At 41.6% G+C, this 11,098-nt stretch overlaps 1 protein-coding gene across 1 annotated transcript in view; it reads right to left on the reverse strand.

Moving 5' to 3' along the window:
- GIPC2 (GIPC PDZ domain containing family member 2) overlaps positions 1-9,630 on the reverse strand; it is a 95,580-nt gene extending 85,950 nt beyond the window's left edge. Inside the window, exon 1 of the mRNA XM_077120526.1 lies at positions 9,280-9,630. Coding sequence (XP_076976641.1) covers positions 9,280-9,528 — 249 coding nt within the window. The 5' untranslated portion in view covers positions 9,529-9,630. The remainder of the gene's footprint in view (positions 1-9,279) is intronic.
- Between the last annotated feature and the right edge of the window lie 1,468 nt (positions 9,631-11,098).

The raw sequence follows: 11,098 nt of genomic DNA on the forward strand, positions 1-11,098 counted from the left end.
TTCTTTCTCAGCCGGATGGGCACATGGCAAACATGGTGGCATCTGCTAGCTTTCTCTCCAGGCCACTTGCTTCATGATGCTCCCTGGGAGGCGTTTTCCTTCTTCATCTCCAAAGGTCACTGGCTGGTGGACTCTCTGCTTAGTGGTTCTCCGGTGTTCTGAAGCTTTCTCTAAAATACTTCTTCTTCTATAGGATTCTAGTAAACTAATCAAGACCCATGTAGAATGGGTGGGGATGCGTCTCCACTTAATCAAGTTTAATACCCACAACTGATTGAGTCATATTTCCATGGAGATGACCTAATCAAATTTCCAGCCTATAGTACTGAATAGGGATTAGAAGAAAACGTTGCTCCCACAAGACTGATTAGTATTAAAACATAGTTTTGCTAGAGTACATAAATCCTTTCAAACAGCACAGTTGTGTTGAGTGATTTTAAGGGAGAGTTCAAAGAAGAGTGGGTTTGCCCCAATTGGGTGCCATCAGAAAGTGGAGGCAATTCTACAATTATCTTAATACACCTATCTATACACTGGAAAAAATGGATCAATGCTAAAGTTGTAACTTCAGCCAAATATTGCAAATTGCCACAGTATGCCAAGTCCCAACCAACATTATTCCTGAAAACCCTAAAGAACACCTGGAACTCTATCTAAGACTCTATAAAAGTTTTACTTACTAAGTTTTACTTACTAAGGCCTTAAGAAACTTAAGGCCTCCAGATTGTTTCTATGCCAGATAAGCCCTAAAACCCAGAGGTACCAGTCTCTCCAAGAACCTCAACCATTCCATTCTGCAACCCCGTAAGGTCAACACCCAATTCCCGCACAAAGAAGTTAAAATAGTCATTGCCCAGGGCAGGCCACAGTGGTTCAGTGGCAGAGTTCTCGCCTGCCATGCCAGAGACCCAGGTTTGATTCCCGGTGCCTGCCCGTGTAATTAAAAAAAAAACTAGTCATTGCCCAAATATCCCTGAAGATGAGAGAATGATCAAATGAGGCTGAGTAAGTGTAACTGAGAATTAGGACTTAACAAATGATAATCACTACTGACTTATTATATAGATATTCCTTTTTTGTTTCCAGTATATTAGAACAGCCAAAAGGAAATTCCTGAAATTGTTGAGCTATAATCCAGTAGCCTTGATCTTTGATAATGACTGTGTAATTATATAGCTTTTATCATGTGGCTGTGTGGTATAAAAACTTTGCGACTGACATTCTCTTTATCCGGTGTATGGGTAGATGAGTAATAAAATAAAGACATGCATGAAAAAAATAACAATATTAGGTCAGGAATATGGAAGGAAAATACTCCTACATGGACTATGGACAATAGTAATAGTACTACTTTAATAATCTTTCATCAACTGTAACAAATGTTAACTACTGTTTAAAAAAAAATAATAGAATTTCCAAAAATGTGCTATCATCAGTTGTAACAAACTTTCCACACCAATGCACGTGTTGGTGGTGGGATAGCATGTGGGAGTTCTGTGCTTTGTGCATGATTGTTCTGTGAACCCACAACCTCTCTGATAAAAACTTTTTTAATTAAAAAAAAATTGGCTGAAGCTCTAGGATTGCTACAGGAAGAGCTATCATTCATATTAGAATGGCTAGGAAGATGCCTGGTCATTTTTGTGGTTTGGACAATATTCATGTTTTTGTCTGTGCTCAGACATGACTGCAGAACGGTCCTGTTCTATATATATATCTACTTTATTGACAAAACATAACACACAAACATAAACATTCTTAACATATGAACATCCCATATTCCATTCTGGATATATAATCAATGACTCACAATATCATCACACAGTTGTATATTCATCACCACAATCATTTCTTAGAACATTTGCATCACTCCAGGAAAAGAAAAAGAAAAGAGAAAAAACTCATACATACCATACCCCTCACCCCTCCCTCTCACTGACTGCTAGTATTTCCATATACCCAATATATTTTAATCTTTGCTCCCCTATTTTTTTTCCTTTATCCCTTACCACTCCCTTTCATTGATCATTAGCATTTCAATCTTCTCAATTTATTTTAACCTTTGTTCCCCCTATTATTCATTTACTTTTAACCTATATGTTTTACTCATCTGTCCATACCATACATGAACATCAAGATACAAGGTTTTCACAATCACACAGTCACACTGCGAAAGCTATATCATTATACAATCATCTTCAAGAAACATGGCTACCGGAACACAGCGCTACAGTTTCAGGCACTTTCCTCTAGCCTCTCTAATACACCTTAAACTAAAAAGGGAATACCTATATAATATGTAAGAATAACCTCCAGGATAACCTCTCGACTTTAAAATCTCTCAGCCACCTGACACTTTATCTTGCCTCATTTCTCTCTTCCCCCTTTCAGTCCAGAAGGTTTTCTTATTCTCTTGATTATTTTCAGCTCTTCTAGGATTTCTGTCTCATATTGCCAGGGAAGTATATACCCCTGGGAGTCATGTCCCTGTAGAGAGGGAGAGGGCAGTGAGTTTGCTTGCCTTGTTGGCTGAGAGAGAGGCCACACCTGAGCAACAAAAGAGGTTCTCTGGGGGTGACTCAGAGTGGTCCTGTTTTAGTTTTTGTTTTTGTTTTTTTTTTATTAATTAAAAAAAAATTAACACAACATTTAGAAATCATTCTGTTTTAGTTTTAATCCATCACGACACAGAGTGGTCTTATCTGATGTGGATGCTTTGGGAAATTTTTTGTGTTCAACAGGACAAGAAGATCTGGTTGTGTGCGCCAAGCAGGCTCCTGAACGTCTTGACTGCTCTTCTCATTCTACTCGATTTTTCATGCTTGCATTAGTTCACTGGGAAAAAAAACATACCAAATTCACAATTCCTTCGTTTTTTTGTGCATGGATTTTTGTTAATTGCTTTTCCATGGTGGGGGGCGGGGGAGGCCAAAAGTTATGTACAAGTCAGTGAACCTGTTTTCATATCCGTCCCAGATTTCCCATTTGCAAGGCAGAAAGACACAGTTCCACTTGCCAGTTATCTGCATTGCAGGGAAATGATAAAGTCTGCAGGGCGCTTCATGTTTCTCAGAAGTGTCACATAAATACAGACTACTGACTTTCATCGAGCTCACTACTTGTGCCAATGAGCTGAGAAAGAGAAATGTTTCTGGAAAGCTTCACAGGGCAACTCCCATATGCTGTAACTCACTAACAAAGTGACTTTGCTTGCAAACAGAGCCTGAAACATCATAACTTCTGGAATTTGTAAGGTCGTAAGCATTTGATACTAAATAAATGCTTTCACTTAGCTTCCCAGTCTTCATACTTCACCCTCTTTAGAGTGATGTGCACTCCTGCCAACCCATCTAAAGCTAGTCTTACCCTCACCTCCCACCACAACATTAAAAAAAAAAAAAATTAACGTCTACCTAAGATATAAGTATTGTAACAGGTATGAAAGCTTTCCCTGGAACATACAGATTTTAAGTACTGTTTTTGTGAGGATTGTTTCATTCAACACATATTTTTTCAGTCCTAACTATGATCCTGGTACAGTTCTAGGGCCTTGGGCCTACATCAGTAAACAAAACAGAAAACAATCCCTGCATTTGGAGAGTTTAAATTTCCAAAAGTTGGGAGGGAAAGGTGTATGGTGGGTAGACAGACAATAAACAGAATCAGTTATATATACACACATCAAATGTTATGCTATAGGAAAAAATTAGGCAGGGAAGGGGGGAAGGGCATGGGGGAACTGCAATTGCAGGTAGGATGATAAGTGCTGGCCTCACTGAGAAGGTGACATCTGTGAAGACTTAAAGGAGGAAGAGCATTCTGCAGGAAAAGCATCCTGGCAGACAGAACAACCAGTGCAAAAGCTTTAAGGCCCAATGTTCAAGGAGCAGCCGGGAGGCCTGGGTGGCTGGAGCGGAAGGAACAATGATGTTAGAGAAGGTACCATGGTCTGTGGGCCATCATAGGAGTCTGGCTTTTGCTCCAGGTGAAATGAGCTCAAAGAGATAAGACATGAGTTATAGAAGGACAAGGATGGAAGCAGAGAGATTGGCAAGGGGGCGGCTACCAAACTGCAATAATGAAGTTTGAATGAGGGTGACAGGTAGAATTAGTGAGAAGGGGTAAGATTTTTTATGTATTTTGAAGATAAAATCAACAAGAATTGTGATTGAACTGGCGGTGGCTGGGAGATAAAACTCACGAGGGATGATCCCAAAGACTCTTTTAGATGAGATTTTGGTTTTTGTTTTTACTGATTGCTCATTTGGTTGTGGTGCAAACACCACCAGATATAAGGGATTTTTGCATACTTGGCCAAGGTAATGATCACAGTAGACTTAGCCTCTTCTACGTAACAAACCTTAAGTGATTCATAGGATTTGTTAGTGTTCTCCTTCAGGGACCATGAAATAGCTGTAAACCACAACTGCCAGTTTCTCAACGCATTTTTTTTCATGCCTGCAAAAGTCTTTATTTAGATTTTTTTAAGACAGTTTTATTGATACGCCATATAATCCATCCTAAGAGTACAATCACTGGCTCTTTTTTTTTTTTAACATTTTTATTGAGAAACATCCACATTCATCCAGTCCAACCATAATACAATCAATGGCTCACAGTATCATCACTTAGTTGTATAAAGGAAAAAAAAACTTATATTCCATATTCCATACCCCTCCCTCTCATTGACTTACAGTATTTCAATCCACCCAATTCTTACCTCTTATCCCCCCCATTATTTTTTTATTCTTTATCCTTTTTTTTTTCTTCTTCTTCTCTTCTGTCTATATCCTGGATAAAAGGAGCATCAGATACAAGGTTTTCAGAATCACACAGTCACACTGTAAAACCTATATAGTTATACAATCATCTTCAAGAATCAAGGCTACTGGAACATAGTTCAACAGTTTTGGGTACTTTCCTATAGCCACACAAATACACCATCAGCCTAAAAGGGATATCTATATAACACATAAAAATAACCTCCAGGATAACTTTTTTACTCCATTTGAAATCTCTCAGCCACTGAGAATTTACTTTGTCTCATTTCTCTCTTCCCCCTTTTGGTCAAGAAGGTTTTCTCATTCCCATGTCAGGGCCCAGCTCATCCCCAGGAGTCAGGTCCCACAGTGCCAGGGAGATTTATACCTCTGGGAGTTGTGTCCCAAGTGGTGGGATGGGGAGTGAGTTCACCTGCCAAGTTGGCTTAAAGAGAGAGGCCACATCTGAGCAACAAAAGAGGCTTTCAGGGGGTGACTCTTAAGCATAATTATCAGTATGCTTAACCTCTCCCTTTTGCAAGAATAAGCTTCATAGGGGTGAACCCCAATACTGAGGGTTCAGCTTTATTGAATTGGTTGTTTCTACTGCTTGCAAGAATATCAGGAATTCCCCAGATGTGGAAGTTGAATATTTTCTCCTTTCTCCCCATTCCCCCAATGGAACTTTGCAAATACTTTTTAATTCCCTGCCCAAATTACTCTGGGATATATTGGGGCATCACAACAACCTGTACAAACCAACAAGATCTCATATTGTATTCAAGATTCCATGTAATTATGCCAATCAATTGCTCTTGGTACAATCACATAGTTATATATTCACCACTATAGTCAACATGAGGACATTCCATTTCTTCCAAAGAAAAAATTCCCATACCCTTATATCCCCTCTATTATTGACATTTATCTTTGGTGTAGTGCCTTTGTTACAATTAATGCAAGAATATTACGATGTTATTGTTATCTATAGACCTTAGTTTACATTAATTGTATTTTTCCCATATAACACCCTATTATGAACACCTTGTAATAGTGATATATGTTTGTTCTAGGTCCTGTAAGAACTCTCTCCTATTTATACAATTAACCACCATCCACCCTCAAAATATCTTTTTCGGCGACAAATATTTCTGAAGTTGAGTTTGTGACTCTAATTGAAAAACTAGTTGTTTTTTGTTTTTAAGTTTTCCTGAGTTTATACTTAGAATTTGAATGCAGCTACCAAGAATCTCACGGCTGCTAAGTAATGAATTTGGAATGAGGAAACCAGGTTGAAATCTTGACTTGGCCATGGACCAGCCCGGTGATTCTGGGCAAACTAACTCTAACTTTTCAGAGCCTTATTTCGACCAACTGCAAAATGGAAAGAACCTTTGCCTGAGTGAGACAGTGAGGGCTGAACGACCACACTGTACGCTTACATGCTTGGCACGGTCACAGGCACATTACAGACATCCGGTAAGTGTGGCTGAATTTGTTCTCCTCTGACATAGGTCAAATCTTTCCCTTTTTTCCTGAGTGAAGCTCTTCATACAGCACTATTTATACCTCTCCAGAGAAAAGGTAAGACTACTTATGAGCTGTCTATTCAGTCCCATTAAGGGATGAGGGGGTGGATTTGTTTTAAGATCACTGACACCTCAAAAACTGCTTACACCACTATTCCCCTTGCAGGGAGGAATGGGGTGGGAAATGGAACCTGACTTGTGCGCATTTTATTTCAATAAGTTACTTCTGTTTCAAAATCAGAGAGTTACTTGAGACGTACTATACTACACTATAGTGACTAATTCCTTTATCCTAGCTATATTTATTACCCGGATGTTTAATTCAGATGGAATACTTGCATTAATGTTTGTTATATACATAAGCATATATACACACACATATTCATATTTGTGATTATAAAAACTTAATTTGTGAACTTTGACATAGCACATCAAAACACTTGTTTCTTATCTTGGAATTTTATGTTGCAAGTCAGTTCATTAGAAACAGAAAATATTGAATACGGTAGTCAGTTTATTGCTGAGAGACTCTGGAAAACTTGGGAAACAATACAGCAATATAACTATATGGAATCTGGAATCAGAAAAACCTGGGTTTGAATTCAGTAGCTCTGCTATTTACTACGCATTATTCTGAAAAAATTCTGAACCTCAAATCCTGTTTTCTTCCTGAATAACAGGGAGATTAATAATAGGGAGATTACCTACTTCTTGGATTGTAAATAGGGAGATTACCTACTTCTTGGATCGTAAATGAATTAAATAATATCATGCTTATTTTTTTTTTTTCTTTTTCTTTTTCGCATGGGCAGGCACCAGGAATCAAACCTGGGTCTCCGGAATGACAGGCAAGAACTCTGCCACTGAGCCACTGTTGCCCACCCCTTTTTTTTTCTTTTTAAATACAGGATTCCCATATACCACCTCACCACCAAAACTTGCATTAGTGTGAAAAGTCTGTTACAATTGATAACACCTTTTTTGTAATTCTGTTTTTTAAACAGTAGTTACATTTGTTACAATTGAGGAAAGATTATTAAAGTAGTACTATAACTGTTGTCCAAAATTTACATAGGGGTATTTTTTTCCCCATATTCCCAACCTATTTTTTCACACATCTTTATTTTATTACTCCTCTACCCATATACTGGACAAAAGGAGTGTCAGTCACAAATCCCTACAATCACATGGTCACACAATAAAAGCTATACAGTTTTACAATCATTATCAAAGATCAAGGCTACTAGAATACAGTTGAACAACTTCTGGTATTTAAATCATGCTTCTTGAGGACAGAATAATGTTAGATATTTTGATGAGGAAGATTGTTGATGCAAACAAACTAAAACTGGAGTCCGTGGTTACAGGAATGATCTATAAATTGTCGTTTAAGTTTGCTAACAACGTCACTGGGGCTTAGAAACCAGAAGATTCAAGTTTAAGTAACAGGCCAGTTCCCACCCCACCCCCCACCCCCCCCAGCTAGGTGACTTTAGCTGGAGCCCAATCATTTTGCACTTTGGCCTCATTTAACAAGTGCACATTAATATTATTACAATTACTAAGCACTGACCACATCCACACAATCTGCTGGGCTTATATGTGAACTACAGTTTTTACAATAACCACTTTGACATAGATTACCTCCATTTTATAGACAGCCAAAAGAAGTGAAGAAACTTGTCCAAGGTCATACAGCTAGTAACTAGTGGAACCTGGATCCACAAAGTTTCCAAGTCTCCAAACCCCAACCTTAAGGTACCTAATACTACAAGCCCACCTACCTGCCCAAGAGAAGATCAAAGGAAACTTTCTGTGAAAGCGCTTTTTAATTTGAGAAGTCCTTCACAAACATAAATTATTATTATCATTTACTATAATATATAACTGTGAATAGTTCACAAATGGATTCGTGATTTGCCCTTCAGTGCTTAGGAACCCCTGAAAGAACAACGTGTTAGAGACTTAGAGCTTCCTTTCATCTCTTCTTGGAATTTTGCCTTGACCCCAATTTCACTTGAACAGACCTGGCCAACAGCATTAAAGAGCAGATATTCAAATGCCATTCTAAGGCAGATTTCTCCACTCTTTGTAGTCCTTTGTAGAAACAAAGTCCTGCACTTTTTCTAGGAATATGAACAAAATGTATACTTGGGCTAACTTCTCATGCCTTCATGTGCAGTTCACAGGGGTACAGACAAAGTGAACACAATGAGGAAGCATGCACTAGTGCTCTCAAGATCACGCTTATGTCCAACTACAGTTCCAGGCACGCAGGTAAATCGACCTAATTAAAGCAAAATTCAGTTCCCTTTCAAGGATACGATGTAAAATTTAGAGCTGATTTCCCCAGTGAAAACTTTAACTAGTCCCACGTAGTTAAGTATGATTCTCTAAATTATTCGCTCTTGGAATTATAAATTCCTTACACCAAATAGTTGCGGCGTTGCAAAGAAGCAAAGTGGGCCTCGGTAACACCTGGAAGGCACTTCAATTTGTTTTGTTTTGTTTTATCAAGGAGAGACACCCGCATCTGCTCTCTTAACACTGAGGAAGAAGCAAGAGAGTAAATTCCAAATGGGAGAAGGGAGAAAGGGAGCGCAGGTGTTCATTTTCCAGCCAGACCTGGGCTCTAGGAAGGTGCTGGCGCGCGGGACGGCAGAATCCCGGTCTCGCACAGCAAACCCCTTCGCCAGAGGAAGAAGGGTCGCTCCGGGTTTCCTGGAGGCCACATCTCCGAAGATGGGGGGGCGGGGGGGGGGGGGCTGTGCCTTTCTCTCTCTGGTCCCGGGATTTAACTTTGACCTTCCCACCAACAACCAATCTCACTCATTCACGCCTGGGGAGCTCCCGGCGACTCCTCCCGGCATCCAGTCTCGGGCTCAGGGAAGAGCCGCTCGACCTGCCCAGAAGCTACAAAACATTTCCTCTAGCGGCGCCGCGGAGAGACGGGGGAGAGGGAGGGACGGGCTGTGCGCCTGACCCCTTACCTCCGACGGCGGGATCTCGAAGGCGCCCGCGATCTTGGCATAGAGCTCCTCGATGCTGGAGAAATCCTCCACTCTGCCCGTGGCGCTGCCGTGCGCCAGCTGCGTGTGGAAAACCACCTTGTGTCTGGGAACCCGGTCCGGGAGGTTCTGGCTGCCGGCCCCGGCCCCGGCCCCGGCCCGTTCGCCCTCCATCAGCCTGGCGGCCTCCTTAGACTTGGCTTTCTTCTTTCCTCGAAACCCTAGAGGCATCTTGGCTGGCCGAGGGCGGGGGCCCACCTGCGCTGCCCACCGCCGCCTCCCCCGCCTCCGCCGCGGACTTTGCGCTGCCGGCCCCCAGGCCCAGCGCAGGTAACGCGGCCGCAGGGCCAATGGCAGAGGCGCTTCCGCCTGGCACCGCCCGGCAGCGCCCGGGCCTGGCCCCCTCCTTCCCCGCGAGGTGTGGAGACCGGTCCGGGAGCCGCTTCCCGCCTCCCTCGGAAAGTTGGGCACAATTCTGCACTCCTTCCTTTTAAAAGCGGCTCGATTTCCGTAAAGGCGTCTGGGTACCGAAGCTACAAAAATAACACGTTTTAGAACCCAGCCTGGCCTTTCTGATGCTTTCCGTAAACGCGTGGGACACTGACGGAGGATTCAGCCACAAGCCTTCGTGTCCCTAGTCTGGGCCATCGGGGACAGGGATTTAAAAAGAAGTCTTGAGATTGGCGCCACATTAAACTCATGGTCAACGCCCTCGGCTGGGTCGACACTACCCCTCAGTAACCCTTCTTGCGTTTTCCTCGCGTAAACGTTCAGCAATCTTCCGTTGCCCCAACTTTGCCTTTCTCTGTCTCCGTAGAAGACCCTGACTTTTATACAACAGAGAAGATTGAGACCTTCGTTGTAAAATGCAAGCCCCCTCAATTCCCCCACCCATTGTCTGTAACTCCACCCACCTCCTTTCCCCAAACTCCCAAGAAATCTTTTATTTTCTTTTAACCAATAATCTGAGCTCCACCCTTCCCCAGAAGGATCTCTATTTTTAAACTACCTGTTTACTCTTGTTCCCTCCCACCGCACCCAGTGCTCCTGGCCGTCACTGCAATCCTTACCTTATTTTCTATCTTTCATCCCTACAGTCCCCTCTGGCTACTTTTCCACCTCAAAGCAAAACAGTGTAGCTGCATTTCCTTATTTGCCTTCGCATTCCACTGAAAGTGCTCTGATTGTGGCCAGAACTTTGTGATTACCACGGAAAAGCAACTCTTTGCATTTATCTTACTTGGACCTTTGACGGCATCTGATGTATTGATCATTTCATTCTTTTTGCCTTCCCTATGACCTTCTCTGACATCTCTCGGCTTTTGCTGCTGCTATTCTCCAGGAACTGCATTTCCCACTACTAATTTGCCTTGGCCATGTAGTCTTCTTACTCTACTCCATCCCTGAATGCTCGACCACATCTTCTCTCTTGGTTTTAACCAGAGTTTATTGATTACCACATTTATATCTCCTGCTTAGTCTAACAGAAAGGAATGCTCTGCAGCAAACTTAAAGTGCAGGAAACGACTCATCTTTCACCCTGAACTCTTCTTTTTATGGTACTTCTTCTGATTTCAGTGAATGAAACCACCAGGCACGCAATTCATCAGGCCAGATACCTCCGAGTCATCATACCAAGCTTTTCCCTAACCTCTCACATCAGTTCAGTCCTGAAAAGTTGTGTTTCCCGCATGTCCTGAGGGAGAGCAGAGTCCTTGAATTCTTCAGGGTAACTACTTTTTATGTTTTGTTTCCTATTTCCTTGACCTAAAAAATCAATATAAACATTTTGTATGATCCG

The sequence above is a fragment of the Tamandua tetradactyla genome, chromosome 11, assembly GCF_023851605.1.
Source record: "Tamandua tetradactyla isolate mTamTet1 chromosome 11, mTamTet1.pri, whole genome shotgun sequence".
NCBI classification, from domain to species: Eukaryota; Metazoa; Chordata; class Mammalia; order Pilosa; family Myrmecophagidae; genus Tamandua; species Tamandua tetradactyla.